Source organism: Epargyreus clarus, unplaced genomic scaffold (assembly GCF_041222505.1).
Source record: "Epargyreus clarus isolate Ecla_fem2 unplaced genomic scaffold, WU_Ecla_fem_2.2 ptg000018l, whole genome shotgun sequence".
Lineage (NCBI taxonomy): Eukaryota > Metazoa > Arthropoda > Insecta > Lepidoptera > Hesperiidae > Epargyreus > Epargyreus clarus.
Genome location: NW_027332226.1, coordinates 4,277,067 through 4,299,190, shown reverse-complemented (window position 1 = coordinate 4,299,190; position 22,124 = coordinate 4,277,067). Strand labels below are relative to the sequence as shown.

The 22,124-nt window shown below is 36.9% G+C and overlaps 2 protein-coding genes across 5 annotated transcripts in view; one reads left to right on the top strand and one right to left on the bottom strand.

Annotated features, from left to right (window-relative positions):
• Nucleotides 1-11,077, top strand: part of jvl (javelin-like) — a 155,131-nt gene extending 144,054 nt beyond the window's left edge. For 3 of the 4 annotated variants that reach the window (XM_073082639.1, XM_073082641.1, XM_073082640.1), the window contains 5 exons: nucleotides 447-575; nucleotides 779-1,474; nucleotides 3,513-3,611; nucleotides 4,761-5,168; nucleotides 8,724-11,077. In XM_073082639.1, coding sequence (XP_072938740.1) covers nucleotides 447-575; nucleotides 779-1,474; nucleotides 3,513-3,611; nucleotides 4,761-5,168; nucleotides 8,724-9,032 — 1,641 coding nt within the window. In that variant the 3' untranslated portion in view covers nucleotides 9,033-11,077. Of the gene's footprint in view, nucleotides 1-446; nucleotides 576-778; nucleotides 1,475-3,512; nucleotides 3,612-4,760; nucleotides 5,354-8,723 lie in introns of those variants that run through there. The other variant, XM_073082642.1, reaches the window with a different exon arrangement.
• On the bottom strand, nucleotides 11,074-21,711 carry LOC140749551 (uncharacterized). Its single transcript, XM_073082636.1, has 16 exons — nucleotides 21,537-21,711; nucleotides 20,999-21,126; nucleotides 20,263-20,311; nucleotides 19,624-19,726; nucleotides 19,068-19,148; nucleotides 18,017-18,239; nucleotides 17,808-17,846; nucleotides 17,534-17,600; nucleotides 15,234-15,333; nucleotides 14,788-14,919; nucleotides 13,463-13,633; nucleotides 12,885-13,130; nucleotides 12,523-12,601; nucleotides 12,129-12,411; nucleotides 11,530-11,684; nucleotides 11,074-11,387 (listed from the first exon to the last, which is right to left on the bottom strand). The coding sequence occupies exons 1-16, from the start codon at nucleotides 21,665-21,667 to the stop codon at nucleotides 11,290-11,292; spliced, it is 2,085 nt and encodes a 694-aa protein (XP_072938737.1). The 5' UTR covers nucleotides 21,668-21,711; the 3' UTR covers nucleotides 11,074-11,289.
• Nucleotides 21,712-22,124: the final 413 nt, after the last annotated feature.

Here is a 22,124-nt window from a genome sequence, read left to right as displayed (position 1 = left end):
AGTTTCGTTTTTGCAAATAATTTTTAATAATAAAATACATGTGCTGTAAAACATGGTATATTTTTTTATTTATATTATGATGATATATTGTAATATTACTATTAAATAATTAATCATTACCATGTAGCTATTTTGGCTGCTGTAGAATCCAGACGATATTGTATTTGACGCCTAATTGATGTAAATGTGATAGCTAACCATAGACTTATCATATATATAGAATGACATTAGCTAACGAATAGAATAGAAAACGAATAGAATGCAAAGTTTGTAACATGGCTAGCCCCCCTGTTGTACCTGAGAATACCGGGGAATATTAACTCAATTATTATATTACTATTAAGTCCAAAAACAGCATAATCATAAAAAAAATATCTTTTAATACCACAATAAGTCGTATCTTGTTCAAGATATTTTATTGAACGATGTTATGTTTTGTTGTGCAGACGGGCGGTGCGGACAGCGCGAGCGGCGGCTCCGGCGGCTCGGGCATGGAGTGCATGCAGCTGCGCTCGACGCCCGGGCCCTTCCACTACCTCATGTCGGAGCAGGCTAAGTCGCTCGTGGCCTTACAGGTTTGTTTATTACACCCTTGTAGTTTTTGTATTGTTGTTATCTTTGATATATTCGGCACAATATATCAGTCATTCTGGTATTTTGATGGTGTTATTATTTTTGCTAATCTTAAGTGTGGAGGAGTTTGCTTTTGAATAAGTAAGGAAGATCATGTATATAGTATAGTATATAATTGACATGGCGTCTCGCTACTCCGTTACAGGAACTCCAGAATGAGGTCGGAGCCTTGCTCGAGTTCCGCGATCTCGTCATCGAGACGTTCCCGAACCTGCGCTCGAAGATGGCGCCGTCGACGCCGGCCAGCGGCGCGCGGCGCGACTGGGAGCCCGGCGTGCGCGTGCGCCGCAAGCTGGCCGCCGCCGCCGGCGACGCCGCGCGCGCCAAGCCGCAGCCCAGCGTGCAGGACTCCGGCTTCAGCACCGAGACCTCGTGCGGGAAGGACGCGCACTCGTCCGCCTCCGCGTCCGCCTCCAAGTCGCGGCCGCTCGAGGACGAGCTGTGGGCGCTGCTCGACGTCATCCAGCGCAAGGGGGTCCGGCTGCGGGACGAGGCGGAGCTGCTGCGGGGCGAGCTCGACGAGCGGCCGCCGGGCTCGGCGCGCACGGCGGAGGAGTCGTTCGCGCGCGCGCTGGCGGCGACGTGCGGCGAGTGCGCGGACGTGGCGCGGCTGCGCGAGGAGCGCGACGAGCTGCTGGCGCGCGCGGCGGCGCTGCAGGCGGCGGCGGCCAGCTCGCCGCGCCGCGCGGGGGCGCTGGGCCGGCTGGACGCCACGCTGGACACGCCCGCGCGCCCGCCGCGCGTCGCCACGCCGGACTCCAAGAAGTTCGCGGCGATTCTCCTCGAGAGCAATCCCGTCGAACTTCAGCGGCAGCTTCTCGTATCCACCGTGCAAAATCAGGTCAGTGCTTACGTTGCTATCGATTTTTTTATGTTAACTTCATGTATGTCATCAATTTCAAAGGTTTATTCTGTATTTTTTTACGGCACTAGTTTTTCCTCCTTCCAGAAATATAGCTATGTCATGGCGATGATATTAGACTTTCTTACTCCTCTTCATTCAATTCGTTTTTCCCTCATTTGTCTGGTAAAAAGATCGCTTTTAATATTTGTTTGGTTTGACCGACTATTTGTTTATATACAACAACCATATGTCTTGTATCCATATGCTTTTATCTAGACCGAGTAGAGTTACTCAATAGACATCATCACGTACCGTGATTCATGCCATTATTCTCATGCACACTGATAGCAAAACGATGTTCAGTAACAAGATTTATTATGATCTGAGAGCGCTATTGTTGCGAGTCATCTGTTATACGATATAATAAGGGAGATTGGATCGTTTGAAGAATGACTAACGATGCATCGATTCTGCGTGAAATCACTAAACATACAATCCTATCTCGTTGACATTACGACAGTTCCATCAAGTCATGAGATAAGAGCAGTTGTCCATTATGGGGGACTACCCGACATGTCAGTGGTTCGTTTTTCTACTATGTTAGTAACCACATTTCAATCATGCCGTGCACATCATATGCTTACGAGCATTTATCGATCAATCGTGTTTTTCGATTACATTCGATTTTAAATAAGGTTTTAGCATAGTAGTCAAATGAATTGTTCTAACAAAAAAATTGCAACTTTAACTACATAGAAAGTCCGAATTGTCGCCGCTTACCTACTTTAGAATGATCCTAAGGTCCACGACTCTGATGTTAAGCGACCTATATGGACAATGGACATATATTATCAATACCAAATGTGTGTTTTTCAATCTATTCCATTACCCTCCCGTGTTACCCTTACACGTTACAATGTTGTCGACTTTTTACTACGTTACAAATAGGAAATTCATACATTTTTAATTCTTATCATCATGATGTATCGCCCAAATACATATATTTTTACATCGATCACAACGCTACGCGTTACAATATTTTTTGTGGAAATATCATTTTAAAGTTTATTTTATTTCTTTTTTTATTAAGGCTGTGCGAACCATCTAGGGATCCTATGATAATATTGATCCACAGTTTGTAAAACACTGCCATGCCATTATAACCCTCAGTATCACATCTCAGTTCTTTCACAGTTGCGTAGCTAGCCCTGAAAAAAGAGGAATAAGTTGAAACTTTAAAAGTCTCTACTTCACTGCCTATTGCTTAATTCTTTTAACTGTTTGCGTTTTGAAATTGATTTCATAATAGGTTATCTTAACGTCCTTGACTCTTGTACACTCTGCCCTTTAAGTACTTACGCCTAATGTCCTTTGCATAAGACATCTTCAGATATTAAGGCGTAATTCGTGGTAGCTATTTAAGCGTAAAGGTTATTGCTGAATGAATATTAATTTACCTTTGAGTTTGAAGAATATTAGCTTTAAGTATATTTTAATGAGAAAGCTTTTATTCTTAGAGCCTTGGGTTTTTGTTTGAGGACAAAGAATAAATATTTTTATTTCGTAATCTTCAAATTTTAGATAAGAAAGTTATGAAGAGTGCAAAAACAAAAAACGCGGCCTACAGCTACACTATAACTCCATAGTAGGATGCTGTGGTCATTTATAATGAAACCCAAATAGTATTGCAGTCCTCGCTAGTCGCTACCACCATCCGTCAGTCGGCTACAGATACCTTGTTACTCTTAATGACTAAGTAGGATCGCTTCATGAAAACCTCTGCCTTACCACCAGATACATAAAAACACGTATAATCAGGGTACACGAGCGTTGAACGCCGCTATAATGAGTCTAAAATAGATGTGGTAGCAGTAGATCCTAAGTCGCACCACGGAATACTCTCAGATCACTCATACGGCATAATCGTCCTGTTTCGTTCATCTACCTAACCCAGGTGTAATTGGTACGGACACCAGTTATAGAATAATCTATATGTGTACAGCTAATCTAATAGGATTTGTTGGTATATTTGCAGGTGTTCAGTGAGCAACTGCGACATGCGGCGGCGCAGCGCTCGCTGCTCACAGAAAGGCTCGAACGCGCCAAGGACATCAACGAAGACCTTAAGTTCAGAGTAAGTCTATCTTTTTTTCTTTCACGGGGGGAAACCTTCAAAAGGTACTCGACGCTGTTATCTAGGATTTTCATCGCACTAAAATCCTCCCGGTGGCCGTCCTCAGCGTTTCGTGGAAAACTCACAAACAAGACAAACACAATCGGATTCCTCCAAACGCGATGCCCCTATCGGGCTCTGGTCTTTCCCGGGGTCGCTTGCTCCCACTCTTGCCGTCCGCAACCCCCATCTTACGACAGGCAGGGGATACCGTAGTCCTATTCTATTCCCGAGACTACAGGGACAAGAATAAGTCTATTTATAACAGTTTCTTATGTTTCTAGCGTGAAGCATCTATGACCTTAGACATCTGTGATCAGCTTCAGATTGAACCCTATTTCTATTTGTTTTTTTTTCGCTATAATAAACTATGATAGCCTTGTACGAATTGGTGCAAGACAAATAATTCGAGAATATCAAGAATTTGCAGTAAATTAATTTTCTCACGATTATGTCAGACTTACTCTCTACAAGGAATTTGTAGCCAGAATAAAATTATTTCTAAATGTTTTTAATTGGGGCCAAATTATATGACATTATTGCTTGCAATATGGTCTATTAATCTACATAACATAATTTTATGTTAATGTTTGCACTAGAATCGATTCGAATAATGTTAATAATATATGTAAATGGTTTACGATAATTATTAATTACATCTTTGTAAAGTACGCCCACTCCAGTTGCTCAATAAATCAGAATGTCAACATAAATTGGCGAATGTCAAATTGTTCCGAATGCCTGCTTTTAATGCATTTCAAATGAATGTAAATCTGATTCCTTTTGACAAGCGCTGACCTACTTTGGAACGTTGTAGTTAACAAGTTGTGTACGGTTAGCTACTTGTAAAGTTGGAATATGATGACTATTTTTTTATTATGTCAGAAATATTTAGGTTGTAATGTATTGATGATACAAAGAATTGAAGATGGTATAAAAATACGTACCTATGTACTCGTATACCTATAAATTGTAATAAATATTTTAGACTCCCACGAAACATGGGGCTATACATACACATATTTCTTTTTTTAATTTATTCGTTTATTATTGTAGCTTTTAAAAACTTTTCAAAGAAAGTCTATAACATTACTCGCGATCGAATTCCAGCTGGAAGAGAAGAGCATCGAGTTGGAGGGCGCCCGAGCCCGCGTGCGGCAGCTGGAGGGCAGCAAGCCGCGCAGCGCCAGCGCCGACAGCCTGCCGCGCCGCGACGCGCACAGCTCCATGCGCGACATGCAGCCGCTGCCGCTGCCCGACGACGACGGCACGCCGCGCCGCCGCCCCAGCAAGATCCCGCTGCACAAGGGCCTGGCGCCCCGCCCGCCCTCGCGCCCCGCCGCGCCGCCCGCCCCCGCCGCCAGCGTGCCGCCGCGCCCGCCCTCCGCGCACTCGGTGCGCTCCGTGCGCTCGGCCGCCAGCACGCGCAGCCGCTCGTCCGCGGGCGGCGCCGCGCCCGCGCGCAAGGAGCGCTCGGGCGTGCCGGTGCGCCGCTCGCCCGCCGCGTACGACAACAAGGTGCGCACCCGATCCTTCTGGACCGCATGGTTCACCTTCAAGGACTCGTAGCCGCGAGCCCCGACTAACCGTGTCCCGAGTGCTAATACGAACCCACCGTGTGACAGTGCACCGTCCAGTGACTCACCCGCTAATTAACTGTTCCGCGGCTCACGGCTCTGGCTCCCGGCTCATGTCCGGTCGCGTCCCGCGCTCCGCTGCGCCGCCGAGCGCTCATGCCATTATGTCGATCGTAAGTTTTGTTTTCGTTCTTTCTTTTCTGTTTTTATTTTATTGATTAACCCCTTCGTTTATTCATTATCATTTAACCCGTTCTAACAGTAGTGTAGTCTCATTACTACCGTGTAGACTAACCCGTTGAATTCCGAGCCGAGTAGATTAGCATGCCACTAATAATGATTTGAAAAATTGTAACTTACAACAATGACGACACAAAAAAAAAATTTTTGATTAACTCACACGGTTGGATTTACCCTGGTAGTGGTATTTTATAACCTTATAACCTTTTAACAGATATTTATAATAATAATAGGAATTCGTATACAATATAATTATGATAAATGAGAGATAAACCTGCATGTCTAAAATATAGAATGATACCTAAATATATCCCACAAAATAAATTAAAAATAGCCGAGGAGCATTTTGCAATTTGATTTTTCAATAAATTGCATGAATAAATGCGAATTGTTCAATATAAATCTCGTCTGCCATGTAAATTGATTTTAATTTTAAATAATATATACTAATGTATATTTCAGACTGTATTAAATTGTTGTGCATGAAAAAAATATATAAAATACGATTCTATTTTCCTGTTATTCTGAATGTGCATGAATTTAAAAACCATGTATTATGTTTAATGTATATCATTGTAATGCATTTCACATTATAAATATAACGCTAAGATATTGTAAATGTCAAGATTGCTTAATTTCAAGAATGTCAAGATGGGCCATGTGGCAAAACAAACAAAAATTGTATCTGGGCGTAGATGGTAAAGTGATGTCGTCTACTTTTAATTTATATTATTATATACTTTTCTCTATCACGGCTGTCAATCTGGACATATACAATATATTTAATCTATACATACATATAGAGACAAAATTTAATTTTTGTGAAACTTGTTGTGTTTAGGTATGTCGTTCTTATTATACACCTATGAAGAAAATTTTGAAAAACTAAAGCATTTTGTAAAAATTTACGTTGAATTTAACGAATACACAAAATACCTATACACAATAAGTTGTAATCTTCAAAGATGTTAATGTCGCACTTCAATTATTTGTTTAATTGTTATTAAATTCCGATAATTTAATGAAAATGTATAATTTCACTCCTTTTGTTAGGTTTTTATATTTGGTGTCAAATTTATCTATGATATTATGAGGTTGTATAAAATTATATTAAAAATTGGATTGTATACATTTATAATATGACCCATATTATTAAGATATTGTAAGTCATTACTGTTTAATATGAAATTATTCTTGTGCAAATGGAAATATAAATATAATAAATGGTAAGTTTAAGTATGTTTATAAACACCTCACATGCTGTCATAATCACACATTTAATTTAAACACAAGTAAATAGACCGTACACAAGTAGTATAGTTTCTGTTGCGTTATATTTTATTTTTGGTTTATTTTGTGTGATTTTTTTCTATTATTTACTTTTATTTTGACATAGTGGCATAACGGCAAATTGATTGGCTGGTCACAAACGAAAAGCAATAAATATCACTTGGCTGATTGCACTGTTGGAATAATATGGAAACACTCGTAGGATTTGTCGTTTGAAGTATCAGATGCACGGCGTGAACTTGTTATGGTAAAACAAGTTTTAGATTTTAGCTAATTAGATAAAAAGTGAATTGTACTCATGTTATCTAAAAAGCAAGTACTCGCGTAATAATTTATTAATAGTATAATTACACTTAATACGGGCGTGAAAAAATAATGATTTTAATAGTGCTAGGACTAAATGTGGTTTTTAAAGAGTTAAAAGAATATCGCGAATATTACAACAAGTCGGTTTCAAATTTCAAATTGTACAGTTATTGTTATCTTCATAAAAACAAATTAAATTAATATTGTGTTAGATGAGTGTAACTTATGAAAAAAACTTTATGTTTAATTAAGACTTAGGTTGAGTAATTCAAAAAATTACGCATTGCACTATAATTGTGATTTTATGAATAACATTCATAAAAAATGTTAACAATCGCAAGTATAATGATTATTAAATATAAAATATGTTAAAACGCGGGGTCGCTTACATAAAACAATTCTATTAACAATAAAAAAACGCTTCCTCTTTATCGGGATAAATAATGTAATATTTGTACTAACGACGCCTTATTAATCACTAACAGTAGGCCAATGAATAAACGACCGCCGCGTCACAGAACAAATATGGAACAGTATGGAAACTTAGCCTAGTTGATAGAATCTATACTCCGTTGAGTAATAAAGTTGTCACTATATTAATTTTTAATAATAATAATGTTATTTATTTCTATTTTAGAATTTACTGTGCTTTTATGTTCGATCAATCGAATTGCAATAACTACGCAATTTACGAATAATATAAGTAGTAATCTCACGGCGTCGGTTAATCCCAGCAAAATACGATAATAATTATTATTATACCTTTAAATACGCAAAACAGTGTAAAATTGATACAGCTTGGTTTGATTTTTTGTAGATCTTTAATTTCTTTTCAATTATGGCGTAACCTTTTACGAGCTTTCGCGGAAGCACACAATTTAATAAAAATGAAAGCAATAAATGAAATTAATAAGCATAAAAATGAATTAAAAACGATAACTCCGGTTTTGATGAAGCCGAATTCAAAAGCCGTATACCACGCAACACTCTCGTGGCATTTTTAAAAAGATTGCGGAAATAAATGGACGACCCGCGTGTCAGAGTGGTCACCATGCCGGTCTGACGCGCGAAGGGTCCCGGGTTCGATCCCCGGCCTGACAGATATCTAAATGATGAATTTAGATTTCTGTTTCTGGGTCTGGGTGTTTGTGTATTTGTCTATGTGTGTGTTCATGGCACCCACGACACAGGGAATCCTAGTGTGGGGCTGTGAGTGTAGAAAGCGTAAGCGTTAAATAGCAACATGACCGCTAAGGGGCCTCGTCGATGCGCATGTTTGTATGAGTGTACCGTTTCGAACGCTGTGTAGGGAGTTTTCATACTGTTAAATATTTCTACTGCGGCCGCGTCGGTCGCGGCCGGTTTAACGAGTGCACTGTCGACAGGCGTGCGAGGCGAACTTTATTAAATATAAAATATATTTTAACATTAAATACGTTTTAACGCGGGGTCGCTTCATAAAACAATATTATTAACAATAAAAAAAAACGCTACCTCTTTATCGGGATAAATAATATAATATTTGTACTAACGACGCCTTATTAATCACTAACAGTAGGCCAATGAATAAACGACCGCCGCGTCACAGTACAAATATTTATTATTTCTATTGTGGGCGCGTCGCTCGCGGCCGGCGCGCTAACGAGTGCACTGTCGACAGGCGCGCGAGGACGACGCGGGTTCGGACGACGCGGCCGACGCGGACGAGGCGGACGCGGGCCTAGCGGGCGCGGCCACGGCGGCGCTGGCCGAGTACGTGTCGCGCGCGGCGCGCCTGGCGCCGCTGCTGCCGCGCCTGCGCCCGCTGCCCGCCGAGCTGCTGCCGCGCAACCTGGCGCTGGAGCTGTCCCGCTCGGCGCTGTACGAGGCGGCCGGCGACGCGCTGTGGGCGGGCCGCCCGCAGCACTACTTCGAGAGCATGCACTACGCGGACGCGCCCGAGGAGTTCCCCGACTCGCTCGCCCCGTGAACCCCGACGCCGGGGACGGAGCTATGCACCTTCCGTTGCGTTCTTATAAATTGTAGCTTGGCATTACTAATCTAAGTTTGACATACGTAATGCTGGAATGTCAAAAGTAATCACAAAAACTACTTACTGTATTATTTTAAAATGACAGTATTTTTTTTGGGAAAACGAAACATTTTATAAATAAATCAATTTAAACTACGCGAGACATACACAACCATTTTATATAAATATAGTACTAGTTGTTGAATATTAAAATATAGCACTAATATATCATGCTACAATTTATAATAATATAACGAAACTCTGCTGTTACGGTAACGACTTGAACGCTTTTCAAAAAAGTCTCAGTTGTTAGATTTGATCATTGAAAAATCACTGTAATTTAAAATTATCGATTTATTATTTTAGTAAGTTACCAGGATGGCTCTCAAAAATTTTGCATTTTACGCTTTATAGTAAGTGCTTCTATTCGATGACCGAAATTGACATTTGAGATGTAAAACGTCAATTTTACTTTCTACATTTTATAGATGGGTGTCGCACGGCTGTAACCTAATTACCGATACATCCAAATATTTAAATCCAAAGCGTTTTAATTTGTGGTATGTTTACTGGTATAGATTTATTTGGATTTGTATTCCCTTAACAAAATGTTAAAGAATAATGATGAGTGGACGGGTTTTTTATTACTCCAATTTAATTTAAAAACATAACCATTAAAAGCCTGTCTACTCATTTATATTCTTTGCTTTGCTTTTAATTTAATTAGTTTATTGACGACAATGACCCGCGTTTAAACTGACACCACTGTATCAGGTGTTACCATTCCATAAAAAAATGTCATAAAAATAGGTACTTACCCAAGTGTGTTAACTGTGATAATGTCACATTTGGCGGTTTTAGTAATTTAGTTCCCAGAAACTTCAGCAAGCTATACAATTGTTGCTGATACTATTATGCCTTAATTTTAAGATGAAATGTATTATAGGCTCTTCAAATATCCTAATGAATACCTGAGAATTTCTCTTACTATAAACAATTGAAGTATAGATAATATAGAATAATGTTTATTATAAAATTGTTAATGAAATTCCTAATCGTTTTGCTTACTTCCGATTTTTGTTTAAATTGTTACTTAGAAACTTTAATAATTATGAATTTTATATATCTAAGTGTTCTCTGAAACTTTTTATGCTCCCATAATATTGTTTACATAATAGTGTACAGTCTACGAATTAAATCGTGCAAATATGGTAGCTAATAAAGTAATGAATTGTCATTCCTAAGCCTGTTGGCTAGACTGTATTGTAATTGAGTGAGTTTGAACGACTGTAGTAAGGCTGTGAAACATTGAGGTGTGTCTGAGTTGCTTCTGGTGTAATCTTAGGCGTCGATAAAAGATATTCGTTATAGGAAGTAATGTTTCACGTGGTGATTGTTAGTGGCAACGGTAACTATTAATTATTTATGCATTTTGTATCGCCGTTAAATTCTGTCCAAACGTCCAGTGTCGAACGTCCTAAAGCGATAGCGCACGACTGCCTTTGATTTGTAAGTATTGAGCGTTAGTTGATTTATAATAACACATTTTCATACAGCGTTTAGTTACAAATAGTAGGAGACTGATTTTGTATAAATTTAAAGACATAGTGATATGCTTACCAATGTAGGGAAAATCGTTTAGCTACTGCGAATATTGTAATGTTTCCGTATTGAATTAATGTATAAAATATTCCCCACTAAGGTCTTTAAGTATAACTATTAGTTTTAATAATATTCCAATTCTATAATGTACGACTGTAATTTTATGTAAATTAAGAATCTAGCAAATAAATGTAAAATGTAGCTAAGGTATTATTAAGTCAACTATTAATGTACAGCTTCCATTCACGCTATTAGAACTTTGTAAATTATTAAGCCACTTCCTAAGTATAAGATACTCATAAAAATATCTAGTTGACTTGAATCTAGTTGATGACTTGTGTAAAGTTGTACAGAAATCATATCATTATATACAAATTACTCAAATAAACTGTTCATATCAGGTTACTGTTTTATTTTTATTATTTTAGTAGTTTAAGTAACAAAACTTTTTTAAATTATAGAAAACTTTTGTTTAAATTATACAAATTAAACTTCTACAAATTATAAAATTAACAAAATAGTATTATTATAAACCATCAAATTATAATTAAGCATTTACAAATAGTGTACTAATATAAAATTTTAAGAATCAATGACGATAAAAATAAAATATCTATATAACCTGTTCGATTTTGGCACCAAGAGTAATGTCCCTTATTTCCAAAGTTTTTGGATCTTTCCTTATATTTATGAAACCGTGCTGTTTCAGTTCTGAAATTTAAAAAATAATTTATTAACCATCGACATAATTTTAGACTTTAAAAAAAATTCTATTCAACTGTATATTTCTTATCTATATTTTATTAAGTGGTAACGATTTGTGTAAAAAGTGAGAGCAATGTTATTAACGTACTTAATATAGATGTAAAACAGCGCGCGGCGATAACACTCTTGTACCCGGGCATGAGGGGCCCTTGGGCGATGAGATTCTTCACGTCTAATGGCCTCATGTTTTCCCTAATGCAGATCAGAATCTTTATCATCGTGCCCTGAGTTCCCCATTGATCACTGAAATATTTAAAAATGACTAGTTAATTGGGCACATTAACTGCGCTAAACTTTAAAATTTGCGTTTTACTACTCCGAAGGAAACTTGACCCCAGCAGTGGGATATTAATAGGTTGACGACGACGAAATACATGCAAATAAGACTATTATCAGAAAACTGCATTTTTCTTGATTTTACTTCTTACCAAAAAACGGAAATGTTAAATTTTTGTGTACGTTGTTACATAACAACAAAGGGAGCACGTGACACCATCGTCACGGTATAGTATCTAGTACAGATACTATTACCGTGCCATCGTGAACGTACAAATGTTTTTCTACGGGTGAGATTTTTATGTACCTACAAATGATAAGTTTTACTTTGTATTTCTTTTAAAACACATTAATCCCGCAACTTTTATTCGCAACGCTATCTACGGTTTATATAATAGAAAATCAACTTACCGTATAAACCTCTTAGAATCTGTAGTTTTATCAGAGTCGCCCAGCGACACTTTAGTCCTATCCAAGCTGCCCAGAGGCGTTTCAGAACTTTCGCTTCCACGCCTACGGGCTCTTTGTGGGATTCCTCTAGGACTTGGTTCCTTTTCGGGTTCAATCTGTCTCTGTGTCGGCAAATCCGCGAGCCCTGCCTCTTGCAGCATGCTCGTGAGATCTCTTTCAGTACGTAACGCTTGATGTTGGAACTCAAGTGGAATATTGTTCGAGATATTTTCTTTATTGGCTTCTAAAATAAAATTGCCTTTGTTTTATTTTAATTTACTTGTAAAAGACGAGTCCCGTTTGCATCGTATGATTACCTTAAAATTATTGTTATATTCTTCATAAATTCACTTACCGTCAGCCGGGACTACATCTGCAGCAGTTTTTCGACTTTCCTTAAAGGAGATATAACCACAACGGCGTGGTCTTTTTGGCTATAAAAGGGGAATAATGTAGTGAAAGATACTGGTTAAAACTACTTTGTATTTGAATGTATATAATATTGCACGTTAGAAATACTGAATTAAAATATAATATTTTTGATAAAATTACAAGATAATTGAGTCTCATTCTTGAGCTAGGGCCTTTTAAATACCGCCAGTTCATATGGGTTAGTATCTTTTGTGAAGGTTTTTGTGGCCTGGTGAACATTGTCTATGAACATACCCGTGCATTCAAATACATTCACATGCATTCAAAAAATAAACATTCACTTACCGAAATCTCGTCTTCATCAGTTCGTCTCCGGACCTGTGACAGTGTTTCTATCACTTGAGTGGGGAGATCCGATATGTCCTCGCTTACACGAGGCGTCGCCACATCTACCATTTCTTTGTCCAGGTTTATATCTTGTTCTATGAATTGTTGAGGCCTATCGTGTTCCATTATTGGCTCTACTTCTTCTATGATCTTCTCGAGCATTGATATGTAGCGGAATCGCTCAGTACGAAGTGCCATAGCTTCCTGTTACCATGATTATTTTTGATCAAAACTAAGTATTAATTTTTATTATATCCGACGATCTAAGGTTGGATACTATCTAGGATTCTTAAATCGTCGTGAATAATCGCTCAACATACAAATAAAATATGATAATTTCGTGATTTCGTAATTGTGAACAAAGAAGATACAAACAAAACGATTCAATTTCAATTTAAATATTTTGGTTTCAGATGAAGTAGGTACTTGTGACTAATTGTATTATTTTCCACAATTCTGTTATCACTTCGAAATTAATGCCGATATTTCATTTAATACTTTATGGAAAAACATTGTAACTAAAAACGAAACCCTACCTCCAATTCTCTCTCAGCCAGGGTCCGTTTGTTGACAACACCTAGATTCCTCAGGAACAAGCTGGTGAGAGTGTAGCCCAGGCTCGAGCGGACCTTGGGCCCCGCGCGGGCAGGCCTGTTCAACAGGGCGTCGGCTGACACACGAATGTGTATAACGTCGTCTGTACTATCCTGTTTTGTGAGGGTAGGTATACGGAAATATTTAACATACGTAATATGAGAACGGGTAGTCGAAGGTAAAGTGAAAAGTCACACATAATTTTACGAAAACGCCTTCTTCATTAAATCGTTTGAGGGTAGGTGAATAGTCGTACTTACCGCAAATTATTTTCAGACGGTAGTAAGCATCATAGCAATATTGTATAGTAGGCGTAGTTCTCAAGTCATATTTTTATTTTTTAAATTATGGTAATATTAATGAATATTTATTCGTAGTGGATATTTAATAACATGATGAAAAATATGTGTTGATAACTTGATACCTTTGATATACCTACTTCTAGTCTATTCCTTAAATAATAGTAGACGCTTATGTATCGATAAATACAGAAATAATTTTGTAATTATTAGGTACTTATCTGAATTCAAATACGTAACTAAGCACGATCTGTACTTACCAAACCCTCTATATTTATGGTAATAATTAAGGAAGGCAAACCAAATGCATGAATGCATAATATCTACCTACATTGAGGAATTTCCGCAACGTTATAGCCCACGAAAGTAATAATTTTGTCGGGTTGCCAGTAGGTATTACGCCACTCCCTTCTCGTGCGTAATTACTAATTAGATACAAATATGCATAAACCTAACTTAAGTAAGTAAAGGATTCGGAGTATTTCGGAGGTAGTCTTCTTAAAAAATATAAAAGCATTATAGGTAAGAACATAGTCTCTTTGGTCAAAGGCGTTGGCGATTAACATACCTTTTTTTTGTGATAGCTACTTATACACTAATCGAGCGTTTAAGTAAATACATAGGTACACTAGGATGGCTTAGGAGGGCTTAATTATTGATAAGGGTGATTGAAATTGGTCAAGTATCAATGATATTCTAATATATTGGTATGAGCCGTTGGCGATAACATACTTTTTTGTGATAGCTACTTATACACTAGTCGAGCGCTTAAGCAAATACATAGGTACACTAGGATGGCTTAGGAGGGCTTACATATCAGAAATGGAGGACTTTTTTCATCGATATTAGTCTTATCTCAGAGACTCATATTTATAATTCTTAAGTAAGTATATATTTCTCCATAAAGTAATGTTTTTTTGGCCGACCTATTCTCGCTACTTTAAGCAACTACTAAGAGTATATTGTACCTCGCATCTCAACTCTACTCCAATGTTATTGATCCGAGAGCGTAGGAAGTTTGAACTCAGTTGAATATTCTTGTCAATAATTTTGCTTTTCAAACGACGGCGCTTCGCTTGCGGCTCTATTTCTTCTAGTTCCTTTGAAATAATTATGATAATAATTAAATTATAACTATAGTATTTATATATGCATAGCATGTAACTTTACATTTTTATGAGGTATAAGATGAGATACGTAGCTATTAGAGAGCTGAACAATTGTAGAACTATGCGTGCGGAGGTTGTTCCATTGAGAATGGAGATTTTTTTATCTGACTAGTATCCACACCCTTCCACCGACACATAAACTGCTTCACGCTAGAAATGATGTTGGAAACACGGTCGAACTATACCGGTTCTACCATTTCTTAGAATTAGTTATGTTTTAACAAATAAATTTAAGTCTTTTTTACCTCCAAAATAATTTGTTCTGGCTCATTTTGCTTGGGCTCCTCTATAGGTGAATCTTTTGGTAATTCTTGAACTTTGTTACTTTCTTTTTCAATCATTTGTCTGTGCAATAAAATGCAATTAATAGGTAGGTAGGTATTTTCAAATGATGTGTTCTATTATTTTGAAGACTTAAATAAACAACAATATGTTTTGTCTATTTATTAAACGTAATCTACAAAACAAATTAATGTTGCAATTTAATATTGTACTATGATAAAATGTCTCTGAATATAATTTTCTATTTATTCCCTACAGCACAGACATACCTTACGGACGCACAAAACCCATATCTACGTACGAGCGAGAACACACAGACTGAACTCAATAAGAATGAGTTAAATGACTTAGATTTGCCGTGCGTTCTTACTTGTTAGAAATTGAAGACGACAAAACTATAGACTAAAGTCCATCTTAAAAACCTTTTTTATGGTAATATTTACTGACATAAACATTTAATTTTCTTAGGGAATATATCTTAATATATAGGGGGAGTCCGGGAGAGTTTAGCAGGTGGGAGATATTTGCCACAGCTCATAGAACTTTTGTAGAACTAGATATTGCGACGTTGTCAAATTTCTTAAACTCCATAGGCGCCCCCCACCTCGCTTACGCGATGCCGTTGCAATCGGCAGTTTGGTTTAGAAGTGAGAAATTATAATACGTTTTCGTGCCCGATAAGTAACTTTTTTCAATTTTCTATATTTGATTTCTATTGTTTACTGTGAATAAATTTCAGCACGTCATTTATATACATCGTAAGTGATAATATCCTAGTAACATTCACGGCAGACAGCTTGTACTTAGGTGTCATAGTTTTTTATAAAAAATTAATAACAGACAGCTTGACGTGGGGTGGGAGACATTACCCCGGCGTTGGGAGGAGACTTTACCCAGGGTAATCTCTCCCGCTATCAGTCTCGTTTCTCCCGCAATATTTTTTTATTTTATTTCAGATAATCATTCAAAAAGCCTTTCAAATATAAGAAAAAAGAAACAGATAGAAACAGAAGTAATTTATATTTGTCAGTAATAAGAAATGCTTTAGGCGATATTGATAAGCAACAAGTTTATCCAAATCAGCTTTAATAAAAAAAGCGTTACTGATTTCTTTGAAAACCTCAAACCAACAAGATTTTGTCAAATTTGTGGAGCATTTTGTGAAATATTCCAACGCGTCTCTTCAAAAACGTGTTCTGTTTATCCTCGACAACCACGAAAGTCATGTCGTTATTGAAGTCGTGAAATACGCAAAATCAAATGTAGTAACTTTGCTGACTTTACCACCCCATTACATACATGTTTCCATTTATTCATCTTTCAAGACTAGATATAACTCAGCCATGAATAATTGGATGATAAGTAACCCAGGACGAACTGTTACGATCTACAATATACCCGGATTTGTAAGAACTATTATGTCGTAGACTATTAGCTAATCCAATATTTTGAGTGGATTTTGAAAAACTGGGATACACCCCTTTAACCTTTACAGATGAAGACTTTTTATGCTACGCGGTAACAGATAGAGGAATGACTAGTGAACTGCAAGAGCAAGATGTTTCTTCGATTTCTTAACTTTTAGTAGCTGCAGAACTACCCCCAAATGTAACCACTATCGAATTACATTCAACATTTATTGTACAACGTCAATCAGAGCCTTCAACATCAGCATCAGTATTCATGAATGAAACGTCTAGGGCCAATTCACCATCAATTTTGGCCGAGGAGGAATCTGAATGTATATATATATATATCAAAGATGTCCAAAGTACCTTGTTCGTGTCCTCATTTACTATGTAACATTATGTACCATATTCTTATGATTCAATTTGTATTATGTACAATTACAATATTTGTAGAATTACAATTTCCAATAATTATTTTGCCTATTTTTAAATCCGGGTAAAGGCTCCCTAGTTGGAGGGTCAAGTCTCCCACCCAGGCGGGAGATATTAGCCAAATGTCAATTTGGTAGAAATCGTTAATTACTCATAAACTATTAATAATGTATTAAACTTTCTTATAAGAAAATATAGATAAATAATGAGGCTTCAGATACAATTTATAGAAATAGCAATTTTGTAAGAATGGAAACATTTATGAGCATTTTAGCGGAGGGCGGGTCATCTCTCCCGGACTCCCCTACTGGTAAGATTTTACACTTGTTATTAAAGGCTACCAATGTTTAACTCCAAAATTCATGGATCATTTGGTAAAATCATACTTGTTATTAAAAGTGAAGATAGGATGGTACACTAACATTTCTGGCTGAGGAACAGGCGGTTTGGGAGGCAGGATTTCGGAAATTTCAGGGATTTCAGGAATTTCTGTGGACCAGGCATTTGTTATTACAAACGGGAAACATATCTTCTTTTTATAAATAATTCATTTACGAAAATGAAACAAGGCGTATTAAACTTTTAATAAATAACAAAATCAGTCTACCATGTATACCATGAAATTTTAAGTTAGGTAAAGCTTCTTGGAAATAAACAGTCTGGTAGATAAATAAATTTAGAAATTTAAAAAAGTACCTTTGGCAACATCAATTGGTAGCAAGTCTTCTCCCATAGCTGTAAAAATATAAATAATATAATATAAAACATAATAAGGCAAAAACAAAAGTTACCTTTCCTCTTTAATTTGTCCAGCAATTTTCGAAAATTTATGTTACGGTTGAACCACAGTCACGGGGCGCGTTCTTAGGTACAATTTTATTTAGGTACTATTCTTAGGTACTTACATTTCCTGTACATTGTCATATCATGTTCCGAGATTCGTTCCATTTGAGCGGTGTCGTGAGGTGCGAGTCTCGATTTATCGTGCGATTTATCCGTCGAGAAGTCTAGAGCAGGGAGCTCTAGACTCTGCTGAGCCACCGATACATCTTGGGCCATCATCATTTCCAACGTCCTATCTGCTAGAAGCTGGAGAGCCTGGTCTGGATGTATCTCGCCGAAATTGTCCTGTTTAATAATATTTACTTGCATGACTTTGTAAATTGGGTTATACTTGTTATATTCGGACTAAATGATTAGTTTTTATATAGAGCCAACTCCGGTAATGTGCGGTGTCATGTACCGTTTCCACGGACAGAGCGTCATTCTCGTTACCATCATCGTACGAGTTTCACATAGAATAATGTAGATTTTAGTTTAGAATGTAGTATCAATTGTAGAAATGGAATAAATAGTTTTAGTAACCATCTCGAAATCTCAATCAAACACCCTCGTCTGCACCCATACATAACTTACGGATAAATAATGATGATAATATGTTTATTATTTTTTATTTCAATTGTAAATCTTGACTAAGTCAAAATTCGTCGCACGAACTGCCTGTGGACGTCACGAATTAAATCCCAGATAAGCTTAGATTCTATCCAGAGTTTGGCCACAGATGCGAAACAAGTTTGATTACCTCGGAAAAATATGTCTTTCTTACCACAACACTCAAACCAGAAAGTCAGCAGGTCTTAACATTGCTAACGTTATTATGTAGAGATAGGTGTAGCGGTAATTTTTATTATACTATAGGAGTAGCAAATGAGCATGCAGTCCACCTGATGGTAAGTGGCTACGGCCGCCCATGGACGTCTGTAATCAACCCCAGATAGGATTAGATATTCCTACCTGAGGTCGGCCACAGATGAGCCGCTACCCCTGAGGACTAAGCTGGAACGCCTCGGAAAAGTATATCTCCTTTACCACACCCTTCAAACCGGAACACAGCAGCGCTTAACACTGCTTTTATGAGTCGAACAGTAAATGGAATGGGTGTGACGGAATACTTACATTAAGCAGCTGTTGGTGCTCAGGCAATGTTGGTTCTTTCAACGTTATATCCTGAACATTGGCGACAACGTTACCGCTTCTCTGAGAACAAAAAACATAGCCAAATAATATAAAATTATTTTAAATAAAAAGCCGTCATTTATTTTCAATCATTATCAATCCAGTATTGTCCTATAGCGGAGATCGTCTCTTATCAGAAAAAATATTTAGGGCATATTCCAATATGTTGGTCAAGTGCGGATTGGTAGATTCCATATACCTTTGAGATTTTTTTTCTAGAGAACTCTCAGGGATTTTAAAAATTAGAAGTGCCTGAAATATGATCTGGACCCTCATTGTGTAAGGTCGAAGTTATTACCACTAGGATTTTTTATACATAAACCTAATAAGGCAGTCACCATCTCCTGCAGCTAAGCTAAATTTGCAACATCAAGAAGTCGCCTATGCATCGTCAGGTTTAAAGAGTTTTTGTTGCACCTTTGTTGAAGATCTCCAGGCTAAGGTAAAGGATATTTTTAATTATTTTAGTATAATAAGTACTTTTAAAATCACGCACCTGGATCATATCTTCAACTCTCTCTTCATTTTCCGGGAGCTCGATAACCAGTCTAGGAATTTCAGGACGAGACTCAAGAATAATTGGTTCTTGAAACACGAATCTTGGAAAATATGAAAAAAAAAAATTAGCTTTTAATGACGCTCGTAAGTATTGTAACCACAAAATAAGTAGGTAATGTAACCATAGTTTTCCCCACTGTTAGCCACACGACATTTTGATAATGATAAGGGATTTGTAATATACCTAATATCTACATCTACTTACAATTCGAATCATATTACTATTTTGGTCAGATGATTATTGTGGCTGTTTTTTGCTAAATACTTTTATCCACTATACTTCAAGACTGCTTGACTGAATGACCAATTGCATAAATAAATAAGATCCATGGCAAAATGTACTGATGATGATGGCATAGTCGAACTTTTCCCGTGAGAAAGGTGTGCCTATTAAATTCAGAAGATGGCACCCCCCAGCGAAGTTACTGCGGTCACCAACACGTAAATGTTTTTTAGGCATATTTACAGCCTTGGATTTGGTAAATCTGATGTATGGTACACTAGATGGTTAGGATGGTATAATTGATGGATGATACTTTTGAATCAAGTTTTATAAGATATGAAAATTAGTACTTACTTCTTGTTAACATTTTTGCTAACAGTTGCGTTGATCATGCACAAGTCACCTGCAAGTTATTTAGAAATTGTTTTCGTAATAGTACGATCGTACATATTATTTATGGTTAGTAAGAAATTGACTTTTGTATTGGTACATAAGTTGCCCCACACCATAATATCATTGTCCCACACACAAAGAAACAAACGAGAAGAAATAAATGGTGCCATTTTGAAATACAATCTTTATAGGTAGGTATACAATTTTATATTAGGTAGCTACAAAGATTTGGTGTTAGTGACGTGGAACTTGTGAGACAAAAATACGTAATTCACATGAATTTTAAATTTATTACCCATAGATTAGTAAAAATACTTCGCCGCCTTGAAATTGAATGAAGCCACAAATGGCTTATTATCGTAAGTTCTTTTTTTGAATTCTTGACAAATAAAAACATTTTTAGAGAAAATTTACGAATAAATAACTAATACTGCGTAATTTACATGAATTTACATAATAAATAAATAATTATTTCAAATATTTTAGGGATATTTTAGCACGGAGACGTGGCAAAACTTTTATACGCAAGTATTTCAATTCTCAAAACTGGGCACATTTTCTAGTTAGGAGTGAGTAATCTTTACTAATCTATGTTATTACCCTTCACTATTATCATGCAAAAATTAGTCGTTTATGGGTCTAATGTTATTAAATAGTACGCTTTGTAACTAATCTAGTTAATAGCAATTATTCTTACCTAGGAGAACGGTTACTTTTCTTTGGTATAAGCGCACCAAGCCGCGCATTAGTTGCGAGCTTAGACGCAAAGAGAACCGCTTGGCGGGCCGCCCGGATTCCGTCACAATCACCTCTAATAAATCATCACTGAAATGAAGATGAAATCATTTTACAGGCAATTTGTACATTTGATAGAATAGGAAATAGAAATTCTTTGAATTTTACCGCAACACACTAAACCACGAAGAGTTATAAAGACCTGGCAAACATTGTTTCAGTGATTATCAATACATAGATAGGGTGACGTTGGCAGTATTAACTTCAAGGCCTCAAACTCAACGGACATGAAGTGTATTTGAAATAAATTTATAGGAGTAAATTACTGTGTATTATTAGTGTGAACGTAGTCGCCTACGTTTCAGATAGGACTTCTTTTTTCTATTTAGCGTTGGTTGTTCATGTTACGGAAAAGACCAAAAACGTTATAAGTAATTACTCTATCTTCTTAGTAGATGAGTGAACTTTACTACTTCTAATATGTATGTAAAATGTCTTACCAAATTTTACGAATATCCTGCGACCACAGTTGCCTGTGTGTGATTGTTGCAAACCGTAGCGGCCACGAATCAGCTACCCAACACAAATAAAACCTGCCGCCTCTCTTTAAGGAGTCAACGGGATAAAACATTTTGGATTTATTTTAAAACTGCGCAGTTACAATTTTACTTAATCGTCAAAACACTTTTACGAAAAATATCCAAGTTAAATAAATTATATATTTTAAATTTTAGAACTCGTAAATTCTTATTATTTATTCTACAAACTGCGCAACTAACGAGAATATTTTTTATTTAATTCATATTATGTACGTTGCGCTTACGTGCATCTTTTTTCAGCTTCCCGCCAAAACATGGATGACGTCATTGACGTCACTTCATAAATATTAAATGACGCTAAAATGCAAGTTGCCAGTATTGATTTAGTTATTATATTTGAATAAAAACCATAAATTTTATACTTATTTTTTTATTTTCATTACCTACATAGATAATTATATTTTTAATAATATAAAAATAAAGTATATATGTTTACTGAGAGTACAAAACTGTATACATACTTTGTAAATGTAGGATATGAACGAAAGA

Coding starts and splice junctions, on each gene's coding strand:
- LOC140749551 (XM_073082636.1), bottom strand. CDS start 21,667: ATGTTTTATCCCGTTGACTCCTTAAAGAGAGGCGGCAGGTTTTATTTG. Junction 18,240..19,067: donor AGCACCAACAGCTGCTTAAT/GTAAGTATTCCG, acceptor ATTATTAAACAG/GACAATTTCGGCGAGATACA. Junction 11,388..11,529: donor CTGTTTTACATCTATATTAA/GTACGTTAATAA, acceptor TTTAAATTTCAG/AACTGAAACAGCACGGTTTC.